General features: G+C 41.7%; 1 protein-coding gene across 3 annotated transcripts in view; it reads right to left on the reverse strand.

The window, feature by feature from the left end:
- stard13a (StAR-related lipid transfer (START) domain containing 13a) overlaps positions 1–26,930 on the reverse strand; it is a 125,516-nt gene that overhangs the window by 6,287 nt on the left and 92,299 nt on the right. For all 3 annotated transcript variants that reach the window (XM_036594619.1, XM_036594620.1, XM_036594621.1), the window contains 11 exons: positions 25,289–25,360; positions 22,386–22,467; positions 18,575–18,638; positions 14,470–15,767; positions 12,565–12,735; positions 8,265–8,424; positions 5,579–5,777; positions 5,051–5,264; positions 3,269–3,383; positions 1,703–1,951; positions 438–655 (listed from right to left, as the gene is read on the reverse strand). In XM_036594619.1, the coding sequence (XP_036450512.1) occupies positions 438–655; positions 1,703–1,951; positions 3,269–3,383; positions 5,051–5,264; positions 5,579–5,777; positions 8,265–8,424; positions 12,565–12,735; positions 14,470–15,767; positions 18,575–18,638; positions 22,386–22,467; positions 25,289–25,360 (2,842 nt within the window). The remainder of the gene's footprint in view (positions 1–437; positions 656–1,702; positions 1,952–3,268; positions 3,384–5,050; positions 5,265–5,578; positions 5,778–8,264; positions 8,425–12,564; positions 12,736–14,469; positions 15,768–18,574; positions 18,639–22,385; positions 22,468–25,288; positions 25,361–26,930) is intronic.

Raw genomic sequence — 26,930 nt, forward strand, 5'->3', positions numbered from 1 at the left:
GGCAAAGAATGGGAGGTAACAGTCAGATTAGTGGGGTAATAAGGCAGGTAGGTAAGATGGTAGAAGATTATGAAGCAATAAGGGCCCTGCACAGTCATGCAGCTGAAGAATTGTATAGAAGAATGGCAAAATTCACTTTTAAAATTGGATTATTAAATGCTGTGAAAAGAAATAGTGATGTAACATAGTAAACCAGGTCCTGTCCCAGCTTTTTTTGGAACATGTTCCAGGACTCAAATTTGAAAAAACAATGAAGTTTATAAGGTAAAACAATTTCATACAGGTCAAACACAATTTACTATTAATTGCTTTCTGTTTTATTACCATTTCACAAGCTGTCTCGACATTTTCGTACATGAAAAGGCAGCTGGAAGTGTTGTATTGAGCGCTGTACAGATGCAGCTACGCACAAATGTATATAATGTGGGAAAAACTACCTGAGCACCACAAAGTCTCTGCTGGGGTGAGGGGCCATGCTGTTGAGGGAGTACTGGTACACCTCAGTCTGCTTGTCCAGTGTTTCCAGAACTTTCCCCTGCAGGAGTTCACTGTCCCACAGGTGGCGCTCTCGCAGCACCCGGTTCAGCACCACATACGGTGGAGCCTCCACTTCAACTGAGACACGCCATCGCCGCAGTGGGGTTCCATCACCCAGCTGTGAGAGAGACAATGATTATTAAACAGCACTTAAAGGGCCCATATCATGGAAAAACAAGCTTATTTTGAAGTATAAGAGTTTGAGGTTATATGCAAACAATTTAAAACTCATTTACATACATGCACCTACTCAGCCTACAGCAGTTTAGCTCGGCTCATTCATATTGAAGTTACAATGAGTGTTTGTTGAATGAGGCACAATACAGGACAGTTAATCAGAACAGAACTCATTTACATATCGCTGCTGTCGGAACAAAACCTCGTATCTCCAAAATGGTAACTTTACAGGAGAAGGAAAAAACCTACTTTACTTTTAATGTGAATCAATGGAACCAGACTTTTTCCCCAAGTCATTTTTGTCCATTTCTTTTAGTACATTCATCATGAAATTTACACACATTGTTAAGGCCAACAGGCATTTTCAAATTATGTCAAAAACTAAAAAATGACAAAAATGGAGATACGAGGTTTTTTTCCGACAGCAGTGATACATAACTGCTCATTTAACTCTGAGGCCGTGCTGACCAACCCTCCTTCTGGAGATCTACCTTCCTGCAGGTTTCACCTCCAGTCCGCATCTAACACTCCTTATTCAGCTAATCAAGGATTTCTGAAAGCAATAATTAGATGGATCAGATGGGGTCAGTTAGGGTTGGAGTTAAGTCTGCAGGAAGGCAGATCTCCAGGAGCAGTTGGTGATCACTCTAAGGGATAAAGAGCGAGTAAAAAAGGTGATATAATAATTAATTATGACCATTTTTGGTGCCTAAAACCATGCAAATGTTATAAGTGGACTTCAAGAAGTTAAATGAGTAGGACAGGATAAGGCCCTTAAAAGTTTTACAGTCAAAATTACTACACTGATAAAAAACTGTTCCTAGAGACTTAATAAAGCAAGAACGTGTTTGAAATTACATTTCATATTACACTGTTCGTTTAAAAATTATTTTCTACAATAAATCTAACTAAAATAAATCACACTTTTTTAGTACAGTAGATCCAGTAGTAATAGTCAGTAGGGCAGTCGCATTTAAAGTGGTCTCACCTTTTTGAACGATAGCTCGGTGTTGTCGATGTTGGGTCGGCTCACCCAGCACTTGGTCTTGTCTCTGGCCTCCTTCAGCAGGTTCTGGATCAGCCCCTCCAAGTAGCAGCGATAGGAGCCTTCCTCTTCGCCTTCCTCTTCATCTTCCTCAAGTGGCTGCTGCTGTTTGCACAGCTCGTCCAGAGGGGGCGCCAGCAGGTCAGCATCCATGTAGGAATTTCTGGACTGAGTGACCATCTCCTGAGGAACCTGCGGAGAAACATGCAGAGGTTATTCATGTCCTGTGAGGAAAAGGTGCTGCTTCCTATCATACTGATGTACTGAAGTTGTGAGGTGGACCTGCATGTGCGAATGTCAGCCCGCCTCAATCCAATCTAAACCACAATCTGTAGCACTGCCCTGAAAACACTTTGAGGAACTAAAAACTAAAAATTGCGCATTGTGTATAATATTATCATTTGTAAGCTGCTATTCATCCCTGCAGCTACAGGTCCTCATCATGATCTTGCCATCTCATTCGAGAACTCTCTGATTGTTCCATCTGAAGAGGCAAGAAGTCTCAGTGTGATTCTGGATGGTCAGTTATCATTCTCGGCTCACATCGTGAACCTAACTCGGTCATGCAGATTTCTCCTGTACAACATCCGGAGGATCCGACCCTTTCTCACTCGAGAGGCCACCCAGGTGCTCGTTCAGTCTCTTATCATCACAAGGCTTGACTACTGCAACTCGCTCTTGGCTGGTCTTCCTATGCGGCCATCAAACCTCTGCAACTCATCCAGAATGCAGCAGCACAGCTCGTCTTCAGTCTTCCTGAGTTCAGCCGCGTCACTCCACTGCTGCGCTCCCTTCACTGGCTTCCTGTAGCTGCGTCAGATTTAAAACCCTGATGACTACAAAGACAAAAACGGACCAGCCCCTCCCTACTTGATGGCAATGGTCAAAACTCGAACTGTACCTCGAGCCCTTTGAGCTTCGAGTACAGCTCGGCTCGACCCGCCATCCTTCAAGACGCGTGGAAGACAAGCATCGAGACTTTTCTCTGTATCGGAGCCCAGGTGGTGGAACGAACTCCCACTGGCTGACCGAACAGCAGAGTCTCTCGCGGTCTTCAAACACAGACTGAAGACACGTCTCTTTATACAGCACTTAAGTGAGCACTGAGTTAAGCAACTAATTGTAATGTACTGTACTGCACTTATTGAAATGTATTGTACTGCACTGTGTTTTCACTCTGTTCCTTTTTTTCTGTGTATCAACATGGACTTCTGTTTCTAGCAGTACCTGAGCTCAGAACTGTCTTTCTCTCCAACCTAGCAAAGATACTTTCTCTAGATAGACAAAGCACTTTTTGTAAGTTGCTCTGGATAAGAACATCTGCTAAATGCTGTAAATTTGTAGCCTTGAATAAAAATTTCTGTGGACATGTTATGACCTCGCACAAACACTGCAGCTACAGAAACAGCTCCCCAGAGGCAGCCACTTCTCCCACAGCTGAGCTGTGACTGGTTAGGAGCAGCAGATGAGGTGGACATTCTGCTGCTCACAATGTTTCAAGACTCTTACCTCAAACAGTCGGTTGCACTCAGTGATCATGTGAGTAAGTCCTTGGGTGGCAGCGAGATTCTCGTTGAGGTCCTTTTGGTCAGGCCGTCCAGTGGCATACTTCCTTTGGATAGACCTGAGACATGGTGGAGAATGTTTATTTAATGCTGCTGCTATCGAACGATAATTACTGTCTCCTTCAAAAAGATCAATTGTGCTGACAAATGTTAAATCCCCTTATAATTGATCTACTTCAGCTTATTTTTCTTGGGGTTTCATTAGTGATTCTGCATCACCAAAGATGTTGCACAGACTTAACAGTGAAACAAATATGTTTCCTTAAAATGTTTCTGGCTTTTAAGGAACCTCTCTAATAGTACAGCACTAGAACAGAGAACGGGAGACACAAGCCCTACAAGCTCAGTAGTATTTCAGGGTTCAACAGTTCTGGACCTGGAAGGCCAGCGTCCAGCACAGCCTGCTCAAACAAGCTTACTGAACCTGGTAATGAAAAGACTGAAGTGTTTTTGAGCACGGAAATGACCAATCTGTGCTGGACATCAGTCAAGAAATGTTGACCCCTGCCCTAGACGCTTCTTTAGAGGATGGAATCGCCTCAATATGATATTATCACAACACTTAAGCCATATGATTCTCCTGAGACTGAAGATTTGAGATATGCTAGACACTAAAATGACATTGTGATTCAATGCAATGCATTACTTTTGACTGCACTTTGTGATTTATATTATTTGTATCTTAAAAAGGTAATTTATCATACTGATTTATAACGAATGTTTTAGTATTAATAACACTTTTCAGTTAACTTGAATATTTGTTCACTGAAGCAAAACGGAATGCTAAAGGGAAAGTCCACGAATGTTTCCAAATTTCTGCATAATAAAAAATATAAGAAGTACCCAAAGTAATTCAGAGTGGTTTGATGTGAAATTCTTCACTCTGGAGACACTTAAAACTTCGCTAAAATTAATCAAAACTAATTAAAAACTGTTTACATACTGAACTGTTTACAGTGGTGGTGATAGGAACCAGACGTCCAAAGTGTTTAATGCCTCTTAAAGCTACTTCACTGAAAGTTACTGCATGAAATTGTTACGAATACCTGCCTGTTGCCTGAGACAGTGTTTTACAGTAGTTCTGAGATAAGCTTTTGGTTTAAAATGTGTTTTTAAAAAGCTATTCATGGTGGAGATGGTACACACAGAGCACTGTAATGCAAAATAGTCCACAAAAGAAAACTTGCTTTTTCACACTGACCATTCAGATTTTTTTTCTGATATGTTCTGATGTTATCAACTGAAATAAAGGTGGAATTCTCCTTTATGGGAATGTAGCATTAGATCTTGCCCAAGGACTTTTACTGTTATAGCAGTGCTGACCCTGCCTATTTAATTAATTTAATAATTAAGTACAACACAATGTTATAACATAACTTTCTATGTATCAATATGTTCTCCCACTCCCATGTTTGACCGCTGAGGAACAGCACATCTTGCCCCCTCTATTAAAATGAGGTTGTTGACTCTCTCCACAATCCTTCCAGGCCTTGTCAAATCAGTGTGCCTGTTCTGAATCCACCAACACTACTGCAAACAGCTGGATAATGGTGGACTTTGGAGACTCATAAAACACTCTGCACCTCTACAAAATGCCAGGCTCCTAATGACAGAGCACTGTCACATGCTTAACTACACAGAGAGAGAGAGAGAGAGAGAGAGAGAGAGAGAGACACACACACAGACAGAGAGAGAGAGAAATATGGGTAATGCGCATGCTTATAACCTCGGTGACAGGTTGTCATTCTTCATAATGTTGAGATGGAAGAGTGAAGGAGCCAGGCACACGGCCAGGTTCATCGGGGTCATCTGGTTCTCCTCTACAGACGACGTGACATCACTCAGGAAGCAGAGCAGGGTCTGCAGGACCTCTCGGTTCTCATCTGCCATCAGCATGATGGCTGCCTGCACTGCCTGCAAGCGCTGCTCCTTAGGAACATCTACAGAGAGAGAATGTTCAAAATGAGAAGACAGATATCGCTGTTGTCGGAAGAAAACCTTGTATCTCCATTTTTGACGTTTTTCAGCTTTTGACATTTGCCTGTTGCCCTTTACACTGTCTGTAAATTTCATGATGAATGGACTAAAAGAAACAACCCTAAATGACTCAATGGTTCCATTGACTTACATTAAATATAAAGTAGGTTTTTTCCTTCTCCTTTAAAGTTACCATTTTGGAGATACAAGGTTTTCCTCCGACAACAGCGATATGATTTATTTCCTTATTTGTGAGGGAAATTATGTTTCCACTTACACTGGTAAATATGGAGGAAGGTCTCCCCCATCTTGCTGGTGAGCAGTGGCTCAGGAAGATCTCTGAAGAACTGCTTCACCATATCCGCCACATCGTATGCACACTGATCCTCATAGTCCACGCTCTCTGGAGAGTTCTCACACATCTGCCTCAGAGCCTGGATCCGAGACTTCACGCCGGACTTACGGAAAAGCCCCACCTGAGATCAGAAAACAGCAGAGAAACACTTGAAGAAAACCTGAAAATAAATTCATGTCCACTTTATCCAAGGACATTGTGACCTATAGCCCTCAACTGCAAGAGCCAGAGAAGGTACGGTACTGCTAGTGTTTGCAGAGCTGCTACGAGTGTATCACACGACAGTGTTAATGCCACTCAAAAATAAACATACAGGAGCAGTTCTGTGGTCAGAAACTGACCACTGAAGGAGGTGTAGAGCAGTAGTTTTCATCTGCAGCCATGGGGAACTATTCCTTGTGCTGACACACCTGATCCAGCTTATCAGGTGAATATCAAGCTCTTCATGAGATGGATCAGGTGCGCTGGGGCACCTAAAACAGTGCCTGACAGGGGGTCCCTAAGGCTGCATGTGAAAACCGCTGGTGTAGAGGACAGTTAACATAAACTGTGCAACGGTACGCCAGAAAGGTGGAAACACAAGGCGTTTCTAATAAATTGACCAGTGAGTGTATAGGTATTGTGAAAATCTGACGCTGTGTCTCAGTTTGGACACTATGCACTATTTTCTTACCATATACACTACGTACTTCACTGCTTAGCGCTTTTGTAAAGTAGGGTTATATAAAATAGAAAGTTTACGTTTTTGCACTAAACAGAAATGACAAACTACCACACAGTACCTCACATCACTGAAACATGCCAAGGGTGAATATTCGCTAATTAGAACCGTTTGGTTGAAATTCTTAAACGTTCTAAAACGTTACTGGCCTTCTTTCAAATTTTGAGTTAATTAAACTTTAAATAATAAGCTGACAGAGCAAAAGACAAATCCTGTTCTGTTAACTTCCTATCAGAAGTTAAACAAACTCAAAATGTGTGCGACGCTCCACATTGCATTGTTCAGCGCTTTTAGTGAAACAAACCCATTAAGAAATGTATTAATAATGATATTTCAAAATGCTGTTATACTTTTTATTATATGTAAAGAAAATGATCTAACAATTTAACAAACCTCAAATACATAGCTTTTTATTTTGTTTTCGTACCCATTTTAGCAAGAAAACCCATAAATAGGGTTATGTCATGCATCAGGGGCCTTTTGATCATTAATATGATTGAACATATCAATAATAAGCATTTACTGATCCAAGTTTCATTCTGAATGAGCTTCCAAAGGTTCACTATGTATCCAACAATAAAGGAAGCCTTGTCCATTTTTATATAGTGATAGAAAACAAGTTATACAACAGTTAGTTCCGGCCACGCAAACTGATTGGTTGTGAAGCGTTCTAACCGTGCTGTTATTTCACCATAACATCACGGTTTTTCACAAACACTATCACTCCGCTGAGACGCCGTTGCTAAGGTAACGACTTTGACAGCTGTAGGAGATGCTCAAGCCATTTGAACGTTTTGACTTCTTAATTTGCCACAAACAGAAAATGGACACTTTTAAGATCACATTTGACCGACAACCGATTTGGTCAGACTCTGAAGATGAGACGACACTAAATTCCCAAACTGTCATCACCACTGAGCAGCTTTTCAGTCGGCAGCTGTGACAGAAGAACAGCTAAACAACCTGGAATCAGCCAGAAATGAACCCAACACCATTCACCAAACGTGTAGTCTGATCTTCAGAGTCTGACCAAATCAGACTGAGCCATAAAACTGCCGCAATATCAAGTTTAACTCATTTTGTCAGTTTTTCCAGATCAGTATTAATGTTGTTTTGTTCCAGCCAGTCTGTAAAGCATCTTACAGCCCATTTAGTTTGGCGAATGGTGTTGGGTTCATTTCTGGCTGATTCCAGGTTGTTTAGCTGTTCTTCTGTCTCAGCTGCCGACTGAAAAGCTGCTCAGTGGTGATGACAGTTTGGGAATTTAGTGTAAGGAGCTGGAGAACGAACTGCCGGCTGTGCAGCGAGTGGGCGGAGCTCGTTACTCTGACGTAGCAACAAGCTGCTCGTTAAGGAACTATAATTTGGTGAAGGAACTGCGAACATTAAAACATATTAAACGCCGCGTTCACGGCCCAGTTTATTAATTTATTACTTTATTTATTTAACTGTTGTATTAAAGCAATAGAACACTCGAGGAGTGTGTTATCAGGGATAACATCACGGCTGTGATGATCTACAGCGACCAAATCACAGCCGTGATATTATTTCGCTATAACACACTCCCTCTGTGTTCCTTTGCTTAAGTAGCACACAGAAAACTCCAATTCCACATGCTGATGCATTTCACTTTGCCCAAGTTGCATGCAACGTTAATCATTTCAAAGGCACGTTGCCAAAATCTCTTATTGATGGTAAGACATTCATTTTGACGGGGTTAACCGTGTACTGCATCCTATTCTGCTACACCATTTCAACTCCAACCAGCATTTTTTAATCGATTATATGGAGGAGCAGTTCCTTCTCTTTTACAGTACATAATCGTGAGTACACAGACTCGAATTAGCTGATCTTTGCTGGGCTCTGCTCCTCTTAGAGCTGACTGACCTGGTCAAGGCATTGGCTCCGGAGGTAGCGCAGCGCCAGCTGCAAGCAGAGAGGCAGAGGCTGGCCGTAGCGCTGCACATGCACAATAAGAGGCACTCCAAACACGCTCTTATCCCTGTACTCCGGCCCCTTCATTCGCTTCATGAACTTTGGCACTGACCTGGGAGAGAAGGACACAGAGAAGTAAGTCCATTGCTGTGTGTGATGTGCTTGTGTGTCGTAGCGGTACCTTGCACAGGGGAGTTAACGAACCAGAGCTTTTCTAGTGACTTTTCTAGGTGTAGACTGAAAAAGCAGTGGCCACTGGATCTGTATAGGCCTCCTTTCATGCTAGGATGGTTTTCAAGATAGGCGTCTAGAGCCTGGATGCATTCCACTGACTGCATGAGTTTGGAAAAGGAGCATGAGAGGACGTGAACAGAGATAACCACAAAGAACACCATGTCTTTTTCTCTTTTTGTTCTACAAGTGGCTTAGTCAGTCTGTGTCTATGTACGTCTCTTTTTCACTCTAACACACAATTTTGTAGTCTCTGAGACTTCTCTGTCTCGATTACTGCTTCTCTGTCTCGATCACTGTAGCTAAATGATGCTAATACACCTAAGCCCACCTCTGAAGTCCCTGTCAACATGGTTTTAACTGTTTAAAATTTTATTTTAATAGGAAAGAAATGTAGAAAATGGTTTGTCACCCTAAAAAACTCATGTGATAACAGCACTGAACTAGGTTGGACCGACGAACCATTTTTTACAGTGCATTCAAAAACATATGTAAATGAAAGATACACGCTCCAAAAATTCAGAGCTGCTGCCTGCTCCTAACTTCGTGGCCATGTCAGATGGCATAATGATTGACAGTGGCGTCTCCCAGGCAACATAAACAAACCGGCTCCAGCGACACCGCCAATCATTCTGATTCAGCCCTCCAAACCTCCCCCACAGAAAAACTGTCTTGATCGCTGTTTAATGGTCATTTTAGAGACCTTTTCTAGACAAGTTGATGTTTTCATCTTATGACAGGTAGATCACGGACACAGTATCCAATATTTGAATACTCAGCACCAGCGTTATGACCAAAACCTGCTGGACTGTGCTTCTAAAACTGAGGTCACACAAGGTCTTTTACAAGTCAGCATGGTCATATTTGCGAACACCGTGGAAAAATTGATTGTGTGCCTTACTGTGCATCACACTAATCTCACATATCATTTATATTCCTACAGTTAAGGTGGACCGCTAGCTATCCTACTCTGGTAAAAATTAAGTCGACTGTTTATAGTAGGATCCTGCAACAGGTGACTAATGCATGCAGGAGGCATCGAGCTATGCTACAAACAAAAGTGTAATAAACCTTCATAACAAGCAACGTTAAAAAATGTAATTTTGTCTGGGACTTGGAGCAGCGGGAGAGCAGTTGCAGACAGTAGTGACTGGTAGCCATCTTTAACTGTTCTATATGACTTCTTTGCAGTGGTGGACAGAAACGAAGTAAATGTAATTCGTTACTGTATTTAAGTAGTTTTTTTGTGCATCTGTACTTTACTGAAGTTTTTCCATTTTGGGCGACTTTTTACTTTCACTCCACTACATTTCAAAGTGAAATATCTCACTTTTTACTCCACTACATTATGAGAAATCTGTCGTTCCTTTTGGTTTATGTGTGTATAAAAACGTCAAAACAGAAGAGGCGCAAAGCAAGAACACCAATCAGGGCACACTGAACCTGTTGGTCATACCGACCAAGTGCAGCACACGGTTCAACATCAGTGCAGCAGCATAAAATTTTGTGTAAATAGACCACAATATAGAAATATGTACACATATGCAGTTGTGACTGACGCGTCTTTTATCTGAATTTATACAAACACTATTTCATTTTATAGTGAATTTGTTTTGGCTAGTTTATGTTTATGAACAGAGACCTACAGATGCAGTTTGTCACGAATGTTATGAGCGAAGCGGAAGAAACGGACTCTATCTCCCAGAATCCTCTGGGAGATCACATGACTTTGATGCTTCCTACAAACCCCAATACACACACAGACTCCATCTCCCAGAATACACAGGGAGATCAGCTGATTTCTGATCTCCCCACACGCTCCTTTCAGCGTTCTCGATCGCCCAGAATTCTGATGTGTTACACCTGTGTGTTTTGATCATGTGACTTCCTCAGTTTAGCTTATAAGCCCGGGCTTTAGCGTTAGTTATTTGCGAGGTATTGTTTCATTCTGCAAACTACTGAGCGTTCTCTCTGTGATCCTGATTTTGTGCGTGACCTGTATTACCCATTCTTTTTGACTCTGTTTTTGGATTTGCCCTTTGGATTGATTGCCCTGGATATCTGTTCTATGTGTTTTGACCTTTTTGCCTGTTTTTTGACGACGACTTTGGATTCTGACTTCAACATTAAAGCTTACTTCTCTTTCTTTATCCGCGAGCGTCTGAATTCTGTGAAACCGTTACACAGTTTAGTGAAGGAAAACTCATTTGTGAATCTGAGTTTAAAGTTTTTATTAAACTTAAACTTGGAACTAAGTTGCAAATAAATCTTAAACTGAAACTTTGCTTGTTCGCAAAAGGTTTTTTCAGAGCCACTCAGTTCTACCTGATGGAAACTGTTCGCCTTCAGTGTTTTGAGCTTATGATAATTTTAATAGACATCAGCGTCACTAATTAATGACTCTATTAAAGGACTGGTTTAACAAGAGTGACACTGGAGTATTTTCACCTAAAATGAGTTAATGAAGCGAGTCTTGTTATAAAAATGATAATAGGACATTAAAGTCATAATTAATCTTTTAGTACTTTTACTTTCGATACTTAAGTACATTTGAAGGCAAATCTTTTTGTACTTTTACTCAAGTGGAGGTCTAAAGGGAGGAACTTCTCCTTTTACTGGAGTAATATTTTACCTTGGGTGTCTCTACTTTAACTGAAGTACATGATTTGTGTACTTCGTCCACCACTGCTTCTTTGCCCTCGTGGCTGTTGTCTGCCTGGCTCTGTATGTGGCCAAAAATTTCTCTCGATGGTCCATATTTCTTTGTTTCTGGTCCAAATGTTTACTTTCCTGCTGGATTTCGAACTGTACAAACTCCGCCCCGTTCCAGCCGTGTACACACCTTCTAGACAGACAAGATCTGCATTTGTATGCGTCTACTGCTCCGTCCTTGAGTTGTCTAGTGTGTAGGCACCCTAAGAGGAACACTTATTGGTAGTTTAGCAGATCTGACGTCACCTGCGCCAAATTTAGTCTCAACCAACTCAAACTGAACTGAAGAAAATGTCAGAAATTCATAGTAACAACATCACAAAAACTGAAGATAATAATTAAAAGAAAATCATAAAAATGAGTCGATAGGGGCTTTAACCTTAACCTTATCACTCTTGCTATTCTTTATCCTGGGATAATGTGTGGATCCCCACAAAGAGTTAAATACACCCACACCGTGGCTTCTCTTTCATTCCTTGTGTCACACAGATAGTACATAGGGCATGCACTGTAGCTGTTCTGAGCTGCTGTGATGGTAGACATTGATAGAGCTCTCCTGTTAGATAAGAGGAGTGCTCAACCTTCCACAGACCAGCGCACTCCCCAAAACATGCCTGTTCAAGCAGACCACTGACAACCTCCCACTCAAGCACTTTCCCTTTCCCTGCTGATTTAGGAGGTGTTCAGGGTGTACTGTGCACTGATCTCTGCATGATGGGAGTAAACGAAATATAATCTCTTTTAATACCTGACTACGATATGAAAAGTGTCATTAAATGTAATTTTTCAAAGAAGCTGACTTGCTAGAGCAGGGGTGTCACACTCAACCAGTAAAAGGGCCATTGTTTATTCAAAATATGCAAAAAACTTTAACAGTATCATACAAACACTTGTACTAGACCTTGAAATATTACATGGACACTTGAAATATTTAAATGTCCCCAAGAGCTCAGTCGTTGACGTTAAGTGTTTATATTGGTTGATCTGCAGCTGAAATGCATTTTGATAATGTCACTGGTGTGGATTTGTGCAAAATTGTGTAGAATTGAGGTGTAACTGCTGTCCCATAGATTGCTGTTGGGGTAGGAGAGTCGGAGCACATTATGCTGCAGTGCATGGTGGGGACTGTAGTGCAGCACACTGTAAAACGGGCTAATATTAATAGAAAACTAAAATACTTTTGCGGGCCGGATAGGATTGTGTGGCGGGCCTGATCTGGCCCGCGGGCCTTGTTTTGACACATGGGTGCTAGAGGGACACACATGAGCTACTGCAGATGTTTTTGCACTGGAATCTAAATATCACTCACCAGGTCCAGCCATGTTTGTTGGACATAGAGTATTTCTCCATGATAGCTGTCAAGCGCAGCAATGAGAACTTCTGCAACAGGCTGAGCTGGCCTGCCGACTGGCTGGAGATTTGTAACGAGGCTCCTGATTGGCTGAGGCGATTGGACATCCTGAAGCTGGGCCACCTGAGGCTGAAGTTAAAAACCAAGATATGAATATTCATTCATTTAAATGTATGTAAAATAATATGACTTCATTATGCATACTATGATGATGTATCCTATAAAGAACGCATAGTCATGCAAAAGCTTGTATCCAAATCTGATCTGAAAACTATAACATAAACTAGTTTTAAATTAGGTATCAACAATGTTGTAAGTATTACAATAATCATAATATGGCCATGGAGACTGAAAAAATGCAACTGTAACATCACCTATTAAAGCATATACAGAGAAAAACATATGTTTGGTATGGCAATGGTGGGCTATCCTCTGTTCTGTCCTATCAGTTTGCAGATAGAACAGCTTTGGTCACTGCTAATGTGTGAAGGGAAGGCACAGCTAACTTCAGAGGCAGGGTTTAAGGTTCTACACACTGGCGAGTTTAGTTCTGGTCCTAATGTAACACAGCTGCTCTACTCTGAAAGGTCAGGAACGTGTTAACATTAGATGGAGGTGGGTTAAATTCAGGATTGAAAGTTAACTTCAGCCTTTTTTACACTATAAGACCTGATGGTTACCACGGCCATGGTGTGCTGGTTTGAGCGGGTGCAAACTTGTATGAACAGTTGTTTTTTCCATCTTCTGTAAAATGAGGCAAAATCAGGTCTAACAAATCCCATCATCTGTATGTACCAAATATGCTGTAGTTGTTGTCTGTGCTCAGATAAGGCATTAAAAAGAGACGTTACGTAAAACCAATCCCTGAATACCTACCTATCCCATCTGAATGGTTCTGCTACTACACTAAGCACAATTATCTAACAGTGGGGTCATTTTCTACAGAAACATCCACTTTTCTATCTCTCCATAGGTGTCTCTGGTGTTACACATAAGAAAAGTAACACCAGAGACATTTTTATTGAAAAATGCGTTTTACAAAAAAAAAAAAAATCAAACCGCATGTTGTCAATCATGGAATATCCACTAAAATATGTAATTTAATCCATTTGTATTCTATTTTTTTACAATTGCCTAAGAATAAAGTCGGTCACACCAGTGACTTCAGCTAAACGCTTTATATGAAATCATCAGCTAAATGGGGAAAATTACTCAGAACTGAAAAGACACAGTGGACTCACCATGTGCTTTTCTTCATAGATCCTCAGAAAATAGGTAAAAGGAAGTCAAGTGATGTCATCAGTGTGATTTTTATTCACTTTCATTATATATTTTATAATTTTTTTGGCATTTGTTTTCTTTATGTAATTTAATTTATATATTCAATGGTCACGTATAGATTTTTGCAGTTAAAATTGCAGAAAAACATTTTTTTTTCCAAAATATGGCCTCAGCCTTCACACACGACTGTGGGGACGAGCTCTTCTGAGGTGCTTGGAATTCAAGATAATTGATTTAAAAACCAATATTGCTAAATTGACGTCTCAAGAAGGTGTAACTGTTAGAATAACTTACTGTTTTATTTTAAAATATAAATAAATTGTAACCCTAACTTGTTTTTTAAGTGTACTATATCTGTAAATGTTAGGGATACAAAAATGGACATTTCTGTAGAATGACCCATTGCCAAGTTAACCAGGCTAGGTATTTTTCGCAAGTGTTCGATGCCAAACTGTGTCTAGGTAGCAATGCCTCAGCAACGGCTCTACAGTGGTAAAGAGGCTTTTGCAAGAGATTAGATCTCCAGAGCAGGATTGGATGCTTCTGCTCTAGTTAGCTAACTAAAATGGCACAAGCTCCTACCGAGGTCGTGTCAGTGATGCCCCCACTCCTGAGTCCCGCCGCTCTCTGGTGCTGGAAGTGTCTGTATCATTCAGAGACACACCGTCCCTGTCTCCGTCACTGGGTGTGGTCACCGAGGTCCCTTCAAAATCCAGCGTGATCTGACTAGATGACTGAGCATCCGTCATCCCCCCATCACCCTCGCATTCACCTTCAAGCAGGACATTTTTGGACCAGTGATCCACGATCTGCTGCAGGCCGTTCACATGTTGCAGGATGTCATCCAAGTGTGGGAAGAGATCCTCCTTCTCCAGGTCCATCAGGTCTCCAGTGCTGGCATATAGGTGCGAACCAGGCACGTTGTCGTACACGCTGATCCGGCTACCCCGTGGGCAGCAGCGAGTCACAGGCCGCTGCTCTCTCAGGCCTGTGCCCTTCCCAGCCCGTGGCTGCCGCAGCCGTTCCGGCTCCTGAACTCTCCAGTTCCCAGCGTCTCCACTTGCAGGGTACAGGCTCTCAATGGACAGCGCCTTGGGGAAGGTGCCTGGCTTGTGGTCCTTTGGGATGTGAACCACCAGGTCCTCATAGGAGCGAAACTCGTTCCTCCGACTCTGCTCTACAGGCCTCCTCCTTTGTGGGACCCCAGACAGCACGTCCAGGTCATCTAGGTATACCCCTGCCCGCTTGCTGGCACTGTGGAGTTTGGGCACATGTTCCTTCAGTTCAGTCCCAGTGCAACCACTGGTCTCTGATTGGCTAGTCTCTTCACTGCTAGCAAGCATGGGTGAGCAACTGCCAGCAGTTGGAGACTTTTCAGTACTTAATGGCTCTCCGTTGACTATTGGGACACAGCGCAGTGTTTTGAGAGCTTCCGGCTGACTCTGCAGGACTGGCCCACTGATAGCCATTGATCGGCGCTCTGGACGCCCTAGCGAGGGCCCCCACGAGCGCCCCAGCGTCTCCATCCGCCGTAGGAAGTCCTTGGCACGTGTGCGCCCACGCCGCCCGCTTTTGGCAGGGAGTGAGCCGTAGTGAGGCAGGTCTCGGGGTATGCCCAGGTGGGCGAGGGAGACGGAGTCAGGCATGATGGACAGAGAGTCTTCACTGTGCAGGGAGCAGATCTCTGGCTCGCTCAGGTCGGTCAGGACGCTCTCGCTGCTCACTGTTGTCCGTAGGCCGGGGCCCTGTGAGGGGCTCCGCCCATCTGCTCCCCCCAGGATTAGGTCGATGTCCCGCAGGCGAGACCAGCGGCGGCTGCTCCGCTCAAATGTCCATCTGTTGCTGATGGCCAGCAGGTCGTCCTCATCCGAGTCCTCACTCTGCAAGAGACGAACGCATCAGGGGTTAACCCCATAAACTCCATGGTTATTACTCAGTACCTAATTTGAAACTAATATCTAGGTACACAGTTATGAGGGTATGGAATTGATGAGCCTCCACCAGTCCTAAGGGCCCAGATGCACCAAGCTGACGACTAAGGCCGACTAACGACCATCTTCCATCATCTCACCAATCTATCATTCATAACAATATTACATTTTCTCATCGGGAATACAACATTCACATACTGTTTGAATAAAAATTAGGAATAGCAAAAGTAGTTAAATTGCTCATCCCCATTACCTGTTTACCTATTTTAAAGTTTTAATTCTTTGGCCAGTGTTTCCTGTGTACATACATTTTGAATGTAAACCTCCAGATGTGGTCAAATGTGACAGACTGGCAGTTGTTTTTTTACCCATGACAAAAGCAAAAACAACTTTAAAAACATCAGGTTTGGATTCGTCTGTTAAGTAAACCTCACCATCAGCTGTGCACAGAGAGCAGAATGAACAAAACCGATGCTCAAAGGTGAGTCATTTCACCTGCTGTGTAAAATGAGTTAATTGGTCTGAATAATAAGCCACAAAGTGAAAGTGAAATCTTTGTTCACATCAAACGCGTATTAACAAGATTATATTCACACAGTTCACTTTTAAACTAGTGGAAATTATCTGTTGACTTAAGATGCATGGCTGCTATCTTTCAGAGGAAAATGTCATCAAGAAAAAATCTAATATGTATCTCTTATTCTAGATAATAAAGTCTGGCAAAAGAAAAATGATCACAGGTGTAAGGACAGTACCACTTTAAAATAAGACCACCTTTATAAAGACTTCATGAATGGTTTAAAATGAGTTTATTAATGGTTATTAATTAGGTGATAAAGACCTTAAAATCATTAATAAGCATTTACAACACAGAAGTAGAAAGGGCCACAGTGGTCTGTTGTTTGCCACATAGTGAACGAATCATTTATACTGTTAAACCTCAGACCTACTGATTTTACTTTGTCTTTTTCATCTGTCAGCATTAAACCTGTCAGCTTAATCACATATTTGTATTCATCAGATATAACAGCTCACTACTGCTCTTTTTAATAATGTGTTATAACTGTTTATTAATGATTAAAGTTAATGATTAATGTTTTAACCTTTCATAATCCCTTTATAAGGGCAGTCTTATTTTAAAGAGGTACTGTAAGGACTAATATTTGTGTTTCAGTTGTACTGTAATATTTATATGCTGCTATGTCAAATGTTGGGCGTACGGTTGGTGTGGGGACACTGGTGGGTATTACTGAGTAAAGTGGGGATGGGAAGAGAGCGGTGTAGAAGCTTGTGGAAATGGGGCAGGGATGGTAGATAGAGTCATTTACATTTACAGCATTTGGTGGACGCTCTTCTCCAGAGCAACTTACAATTTGATCATGATTTTTCTTGCCCAAGGACTCGGTATAGTGTAGTGTCTTTCGAACCCCAGTCTGGAAGGCAGAGTTGTTACCCACTACACTATACCAACCACCTCTGGTGGAGTCCATTGTCTGACATTCGGTTTGCTGGGCTCTTAGATTTTAATAGGTAAGCTACAACACCTCTCAACAGAAGAAGCTGATAGACTTGGCAAAAGGAAAACATCTGTGTTAAACCCCCCCTTTTCTTTCTCTATTTTCTTTTCTTAACTCCTTAAACTTTGATCTCATAATTCAGATATTAATCTTAACATTTCTTATTGAGTAACTACTATAAATTACTCAATACGTACTATGAAACTGATCTGTGGGTGGATGAGCCATGAGAGAGAGGAAGGGTGGGGTGGATGTGCCAACAGGTTCTACCAACACTCAAACGTTTCACAAGACAACTGAGGTTTGTGTTTACGTGCATGTGTGTGTGTGTGTGTGTGTGTGTGTGTGTGTGTGTGTTTGCAATCATGAAAACCTGAATTTAATGGTATTTTATCCTCCGGCTTTATTAGATGTAGACAAATTTGTCCACATTTGTGTGATGAGTCTACACCTATCATGGTCCACTCATTTGAATAGTCTGCCACAAGCCAACAGATGGTTCTAATAAACGCTAAAGCTGATAAAGCTCAGACTCAAAACTCCTTGGCATCTCACAGCACAGGAAACAGCTGTGAGAAATTTTGCCAAAACCTTCAGCGAATATCATCAAACAAGAGGACAAATTCCTTCAAAACAGTCGTATCTAAAACGCAAGAAATTACTGAACAATATCAAAAGAGAAAAACGGCATTTGAGAAATGTGCATAACACCCTGCAGCCGTATTTGCCGACATTTCTGAAGACACAACAATGGAAGAATCTCAGATATTCGCAAACAAACCAGTGAGACGGATATATTTCCACCTACTGTCAGGATGCATTCAGGAGAGCAGTTCCTCGGGATTACTCTCACTCCCTGGGCTGTCAGTAGGAGCTAACGCAACAGCCCAAGGGAAACGGCATGATGATAACAAACAGGACCTTTTGAAAATGGACCAGTGTAGCAAGGCAATGTGGATGAAACTGACACTTCCTTCACTCCACACATATATTCCACAGTGAGGTGAGTCTGAGGATACATGACCCCATGAATGAGACCCTCTGTCACTGCTACTGGACTGTGGATCTGTTTTGACTTGTCAGTCTAGAGAACTAGTGAGTTAATTAGCCAGTTAAACCTCACTGCAATAAAACTGATAATAAACACATCTGAAATATAGAAGAATAACTCAACTGCCCAAATACAGACTGAGGAAAAGAACCTTTTTATGGCAAAGGTATAAAAAGCTGGTAACTCACTCTCTTCTTGGGGAAGCCTACGTCCAGTTTCATGGAGGCACACTTGTTCAGAGTGTTGAGCCGCCTGGAAAGGAGAAAAGAAGTCAAGATTTAGAGCCCAAAAGTAATTCGCTGAAGCACTGGTCAAAACCCATCTCTCCACAGAGTAGAATCCAAGCAGAGAGTGGGGGGAAAGAGATGCGCACTACAGGACATCAAGACACTCAAAGTCACTTGACCCTCAGTTAGCCCCTCCCACGCTCAGGTACAGAAATGTGATTGGCTGACAGAGTGAGTGAGGGTGGCGCAGGTTAGGCTGGAGTCCCGCGCTCTTTCAGATGAGGTCAGAAAGGCGAGTGACCGTTCAGAGCGTGTGCTTGGATAGTGGGGAGGGGCTGCTGGATCCTTCTCTTCCTCCTCTTTGAAGTCACCCTTAAGCAGCCTTTAACATTCTAATCTGACTGATCTTCACCCCAGGAGCAGTGCTGTCCACCCCCAACACATACAACCGCTCTAACCCTTACAAGTAGAGAGTAATTACTTCTGTTTTTCTATACTATTTGAGAGTAATTACGCAACTGCATATCGTCGCTGTTGGGACAATACCTCATCTCCAAAATGGGACCTTTACTGGAGACTAAAAACATCCTTAACTTCTGGAAGTTAAAGCAACAACACCTGAGGTTCAGTGTAATTCTGGACCATTTCTGTTGGGCTGTTTATCATGAAACTTTAAGCTGTGCAAAAAATGAAAAACTATACCAGCGACAACGAGATACAATGTTTTAAGTTTAAATTCATGGGTTATGCAGTGCAATTCAATAACAATAATTCTGAATTCTATATTAACAAATTAGAGTTTAGACTTCGTTTATTTTGTTTTGACAACTAACATAAAAAAAAAAACTGTAAAGAATGTTTCATGTTTCTGGAAGACAATGGACAGCAGTAACATGGTTAAACTGAAATCATAATAAAATATCTACTCTGCTCCTTACATACAAATCTGATCTTGACTGAAAGTTCTGAATCTGCACTTTAAACAGAATTTGGCAGTTTGTTTCAGTGACGAGTGAGAAGTACTTGATAGTAATGGCTTTTATTATTTTTGACCATGTTTGGCATATTTGATACTGTACTGTTCAAATCTTTGGAATCATAGTAATAATTAGAGCTATTTTATTCATTAATATCTCACATAGTGCAGACTGGAATACTGAAAGCTGGACACCTGAAGGTATTTTAAGATGTTTTAAGTTTATGAGAAGACAAAAAGGTTATTAAAAGATAAATAATATACTGTATTTATCTATGTACAGTAATTTCTTGACAAGTTCTTTTCTCTGTACTGGCACCCAGGTGGTGGAACGAACTCCCATTGGCTGTCCGAACAGCAGAGTCTCCCGCGGTCTTCAAACACAGACTGAAGACCGTCTCTGTATACAGCACTTAAATGAGCACTGAGTTTAGTATTCATTGTAATGTACTGTTCTGCACTTATTGAAATGTATTGTACTGCACCGTGTTTTAACTCTGTTTCTTTTTCTCTGGGTATCAACATGGACTGCTGTTTCTAGCAGTATCTGAGCTCAGGACTGTCTTTCTCTCCAACCTATTGGTAACTAGCAAAGATACTTTCTCTAGATAGACAAAGCACTTTTTGTAAGTTGCTCTGGATAAAAGCATCTTCTAAATACTGTAAATGTAAGTGTAAGTTACCTTTTCAAAGACAAGGTATTCTGCATACTATTATAACTTCATTCCTGATGTCAAACACCTTTACAGTCATTAAGGAATCACCTACAGCTCTGGTCATCATTCTGGACACATCTAAAATGGCATCTAAACAGGGATTTAAAGGGTGAGTCCAGCAGTATATGTGTTTTATTTGCGTTTATGTTCCTGTGGTTTTACTTTATTTGTGGGCTGTATTCAGAGAGTACTGTGTGTTTCTGTCTGTATTTATTTTTCCCTTTTATTTGTAACGTTTGTAACCCTGGTTTAGAAAAGGGCTATGTAAATAAAGATTCCTTGCTTACAAACACTCACGCGCACGCTCACACAAAACCCTTCATTATATACCACAGACCCTTTCTGTAAAAGTCACAGACTTGTTTTTTGACTCTAAACGACTGCTGGCACCTCATCCCTCAAACATTCACAGCTCGTGACATGTGCCGGTTTAATCAGTGCACTTCTATTAACTCTCCATGCATCTAAGCACCGACGGCACAACTCCATACTCATTTTCTCTACCTGGCCGTGCACTTGATGGCTGCATTCTGGCCTTATTAAACATCAGGGGCCCAGACTGCTGCAATTATGAAGAAAATCAGGGTGTTTGCGCTGGTGTGCTGCGGTCGCACATGCTCACGTTTCCATTTTAACGTCTGCAGACTGCAGTTCTGAAGAGGTGTGTGTATTCTGTGGCAGTAAAGCTTTCAGATGTCACTAACGCTGTCATTACTGTCATTAAAGAAGAGACAACCTGCTAGAAATCCTCACGGCTGCTACTCACTCACGCAACACACACACAGCCATCTGTTAGTGTCTAGCGCCAGGCCCTGGCCCCCTAAGGCTCCCTCCGGCCTGTGAGAGGGACATCAGAGTGGGCTCCAGAGGGGAAACATTAGGGATCAAAGCGGCGGAGACAGACACACTTTATGGAGGACACGGGTCAGACAGCTCCAGAGGTGGGGTTGCCACTGGCCCAGCGCCACTACAGGGCCAGTACAGGCTTTCCTGACCACTTTCACATTCATACAGGTCAGCCATTCCCTCTGTCATACTTTCTCTTTGAATACTGATGCATTTCTAATGGAATTAGGAATTAGAATTTTTTATTCCTAATGCAAAAAAAGACTGCAAACAAAATGCAACACAGTGGAAACAAAAAATAACGCTTACACAACAATGAAATTGAACTGTCAATCATTAAATTTTAGCTGGAAATGAACTGTCATGTAAATAACTGCAATTAATGCTTTATTAAATAATGATGTGTAGAGTCAAGCAAGGCTACACTTGTGCTTTAGGGTGAAAATGTAAACAAAAAAACAATAATCCTGCTGGCAAACACAGTGCAAACATTAAAACAAACATTACCCATGCTGTCCTCTAAACATGAAAAAACACCACGTTAGACGTTTTAACGAGTTCCATGGGCAAGTAATTTTACTATTTTCTATTCTTTTAAACTTTTGTACAGGACTGACGCATTCCGAAAACTGCTAGAGCTTAAAAGCATAAGTCTGTATTTCATTCTCACCGCAAGCTTTTGTGTTACATTAAAACAAATACAAAACTGTCCCAGATATGGTTGATATGGTTCCTTCATTTCCATAACAAATATGACATAATAACCCCTCACCAACAGCAAGCAGAGAAACCTGGTACACTGAAATGAGGCAAGTAAAAGTGCAAGTGGACATGTACCATTATTCTTCTAGGGATGCATGAGCACTTTGTATTTGGAAAATATATAGTTAAGATTAGAGAGCTATCATTTTAAATGGGCATGTACATACTCAGTCATGGGTTGGAGCTTAGGGAACCAGCCCTGTGACTGGAAGGTAGCCGGATTGATCCCCACAGCCAACAGTACGTGACTGAAGTACCCTTGAGCAAGACACCTAACCCCCAACTGCTCCCCGGGCGCTGTGGATAGGGCTGCCCACTGCTCCGGGCAAGTGTGCTCACTGCCCCCTAGTGTGTGTGTTCACTAGTGTGTATGTGGTGTTTCACTGCACGGATGGGTTAAAATGCAGAAGTGAAATACCCTGTTGTTGGACTAATAAGGGTCACTTAACTTCTCAAAATTCCACTCTCTTACCGGCACAGGGGCTCCACCAGATCTTTGTCGAGGAAGTCATGGTCCTTTTTGACAGCAGATATGTCAATGGGAAACTGGGAATCTGTAGAAGAAAGCACCCAGATTACCAAGCTGTCTTGTGTAAAAGAACAGTTCAGAAATAAAATGTCCCTTAGCCCAAATGTACTGAATCAGCCGAGACATGTTTGGTGTCTGAAGTTTGCTTCTTTAGCTTTGCACTGGAAATATGAGGATAATGTGTCAAAACGAACAACAGCATAGCTTAAGAGTAGCAGCAACCATCCTGAAACCTTACTGTTGACAAACAAACAAGTCTATTTGATATTACTTAACAACTCAACACGGTTTGAGGCAAGTGTGTTATGATTCAGTCACGCTGTTTACACAAGTGGGTTTCAAGCTTTTATTAGCAACATTAGTTTTGTAGCTCCACTGCAAAACTAAACAGACAATTCATATTGTCATTTTCACTATTTCTGCAATTAAAATATGTTCAATCAGTGACCCAATCCATTTCACTTGTTTCAAAAAAGCAAACAATTAAGTTATTTGGCACAAACTGGTAGAACTAAAAGCTTTGAGTGAAAAAAGGCCAAAGTATTGATATATTTTAGCCCACAAGATTCCGCCAGAGTCTTTTTCTTGGTGAGCCCAAGGCTTACATGAGTAGTGTAGGAATGGTTGAGTAGCACACTGCAAAGCAGGGTTCAATTCCCTGGACAGGTATGGGTGCCATTACTTTAGCAATAGTTTGGACTCCTCGCAGTGCTACATTAACCTCCCCTTTTAAACTGGTCCGGATAGGTTCATCTGCTGAATATGGAAATGTAAGAAGTTTCGGTAACATTTTCTATGAATGTCACGTTTGTAAGCATCTATAAACACATTCATAACATGTTACAATGCATTCATAAGGCATCATAAACATGGCTATAAATATTTGCATTACATATTACAGCCATGCTTATTATGCATTATGAATTGTTAACATAATGCATTATAAGTACTGATCATAACAAATTATAAGAGCTCGTAAGTCGTATTTGTCCGCTCTAAGTAAAGTGAAGCGTACTGTACTAAAGCCTCCTCCAGTGTTCAGAGTGAGGCTACAAGTTGAAGTATTTACTGAAGGATTTACTGAAACACTAAAACATTCACAGTAAAGCACATTACAGGCTTCAAATGTCAGAGTTTAAACTAGTGCTGCATCAGTGTTTTACCCAATGTGGGAAAGTCAATGTACACCACCGTTAGCTCAGCGCTAACTTAACACTGCATATCCAATAGAATGCTAGAAGAAATTAGCATTACTGTACTGTAGTATAGGGATGTTACAGAGTGAAGGGTTCTAGCGCTTGACATTAGAACCAGTGAGGGAACAAATTACAATGACTGCACTCTACTATCTCACCTCTCCCTCTCCAGGCCTTCACTCCACAGTGACTTCACGCTCAGTGTGATGTCAGAGGGGGTTCAGGGGAGGGGCTGATGGGACCTTGGTTTGCTGTGATGTAATGCAGTGTTTAAAGTGAAAGCGCTGGGTAAGAAAAGCTCACTGTAGCAGTAACTCTAGGCTGGACAGCCAGTTTGGAGCATCTGAATATTCAGGACTGAAGCCCCGCAGCTCTAACAGCACCAGCACTGAGAAATAACATACTGGAAATCTCAGGGAGTAAATAAACTTTGCATTTGTCTTTACTTTATGCTCTCCAAGCTGGGACTGACTTTTTTGGTACTGACAGTATAACATGTTATTAACACTACTTATAATGCATTATATTAACAATTCATAATGTATAATAAACATGGCTATACAGTGTAATTCAGTGTAATTCATATTTATAAGTATTTATAACCATGTTTATAATGCCTTATGCATTCTAACATCTTATAAATGTGTTTACAGATTCTTACAAACGTGACAGTGTTAGCGAAGTGACGAGAGAAGTGAACATTATTTGCAGATAAAATAATGAATCCAATTGCCGCATAGCACTAAATCACAACAGAACTATACTGCATGGTGATAGTACTGTATCGTGGGCCCTCTAGTGATTCTCAACCCCACATATTTCAGTGTGCTTTTGTCCAGTAGCAGACTTAATCCATGTCCAGTCAGAAACAGCCCCATTAGGTATCATCATATTTGCCTGATGACTCAAAATGTATAAACAGCTCATTGTTTTCCATTATTTTCTCATGAGAGTTTAACTATGCAATCCCAGTTTACTTGGCATTAAGTGTAAGACTGACGCAAACTGCCATAAGGAGGGGTCATGAAGAGAAGCAGGAGGGGAGGATGCAGGGGGGGAGAGAGAGGGAGAGAGAGTGAGAGAGAAAGAGAGAGAGAGAGAGAGAGAGAGAGAGAGAGAGAGAGAGAGAGAGAGAGAGAGAGAGAGAGAGAACCCTTCCGACTCTTTTGAGGAAAGACTGAGGGAAAGGCCAGCTAGCAAGTTTTCCAGCTAACGATAGCAGAGCCTTTTTCCCATGACCCCCCGCTCCCCTTGGACAGTAACTCTAGGCTGGAAATAGCTCTGCGTGGCCCTAGAATGGACCGAAGAGTGGAAAAAACCCTGCAGACTTCAAACTGAGAGCGCACAGCTGTGTCAATGCAGCCGTCGGACTGTTCCAACTGGCTGATGGAGCAGGGAGGGTCACACATATCTGGCAACCAGTGTGACGGGAGGAACCAGAGAAAGAGAGCATACTGTACAGCACTGTCCTGAGAGTAGATGAGTTGGCATGCAGGATGTCTCCCCTCTTCCTCCTCTCCCCTTCCTTATGACGGTTTGTGTCAATTCTGTGTTTGATGCCAAATAAGCTGGAGTCGTACATTCTTAGTAAGTCCTGTGGTGTTCCTGTGAGTGTGTGTGAGTGTTTAGATACACATCATCCACACTTACCCTCGTAGAGTTGGGCATATTGTGGGAATCCTGCTGCCCTCAGCCAATCGCATGCCTCCTTTGCTTCGATTTCTGAAAAACAGTGAACCAAGATTTTTTTTTGAGATTTCTTTATTTCTTTACGCACACACACACACAGACACACACACACATCCACACACACATAAATACACTGACCCCAACACACATTCCAGTGAAAACAGAAGACAGAATGTAGACTTTTTTCCTCTAACTGATACCAGGAAAATAAAGATGCACATACAGTACTGTAAAAATGCCAGACAGCGAACGTCATTTATTTTCAGACAAAAACTCCATCAAGTACAAGTCTTTCATTTTTCTCAACATATTTCTGAGGAAATTAGACAAAAGGAATGGGAAAAGAAAAAAAGTGAAAAATAAGTGGGAAAAAAAAAGATCTAGAGAAAACAAGACTCCTAACAACTATACAAGTAGACCACCAAAACTGGTGGTAGACCACCAAAACTTTCACCATCAGATAAACAGCACTTAAAGCTTTCATCTTTGAGGGAAAATCAAAATCCACTTTTGCTTCAGATCTGAAAAAATCCAAAGGTCTTTCTGTTCATCCTTCCACTGTGAGAAGACGACTCAACACTATGGGTCTGAGAGGATGTTTTGTTGTCATGAAGCCTCACTGAGAAAAGGAAACTGACAAGAAGAAGAAAGAGTTACAATCAAACAGAGGCGCTGCTGGTGTTCTCAGAACAGAGTACTGTCCAGCCCACAGTTCAGACATATTTCAGTCAGAAGTCGCGTCAAACCCAGACTGAATCACAAACAGCTCCGTACTCTCTATATAGTGAGCTAGCTACGAAAGTTTAGAAATTCTAGCCTCTACAGCCAAACAGTGCATCATTTATGGAGTGTGGATGAGTCCCAAATGACTGTTTCTTAGCTGTATTTTGCTCTGTTGGGCTGCAGGATCCAGTATTTAAACTCCTACGTAGTGCACTATGTAGGGAGCAGGGAGCCGTTTGAGATTCAGCCCCAGTGTGAGATGAGGGGCGCTGCTGTATTGGTGCTCAATAAGACTCGCAGTTGTAATTTGGTGACCAAAAAGTGCTTATAAAGCAAAAGTTTTTGCATTAAACAGTGCTGCCTTATCGTATGTTTATTCTTATACTACAAAACCTTAAAAAGTATGAACTTCCCTGCAGATTACTCTAAAAGGAAGGGTGGAATATTGCAGTTTGTCATGCAATTCTAAAAAAAAACTTTCTACTACAAAAAAAGGGTCATGAACGTTTCTCTGAAAGGTTAATAAGGGTATTTTAGCAATAAAAATACAAACGTAATTTGCCAGTCGTTCTCTGTTGTGGAGGATGTTGGGTTTTGACGGCTGCTTGAACATCTTGAGCCACGTTACATCATATCCAGTCATCGTTATTTTTCCGACACAGCCTACCGGAGCTACACAACACGGTGGGGGGGCACATATGCATAAGCTCACCAAGGATAATGTGACATTCATTAGCTTTATCACGCTTGGTATCAGTTTACTACAGGGAGATTCACTCGAAAGAGGCCCCGAATATTCTGTTGTAACCCTTGTTAGGATGAAGCAATCTGAACCAAGAAAATACGCTACATACCCTGACGTATGTGTAATCGATTACAT

Source organism: Colossoma macropomum, unplaced genomic scaffold, assembly GCF_904425465.1.
Source record: "Colossoma macropomum unplaced genomic scaffold, Colossoma_macropomum, whole genome shotgun sequence".
Taxonomy (NCBI): domain Eukaryota; kingdom Metazoa; phylum Chordata; class Actinopteri; order Characiformes; family Serrasalmidae; genus Colossoma; species Colossoma macropomum.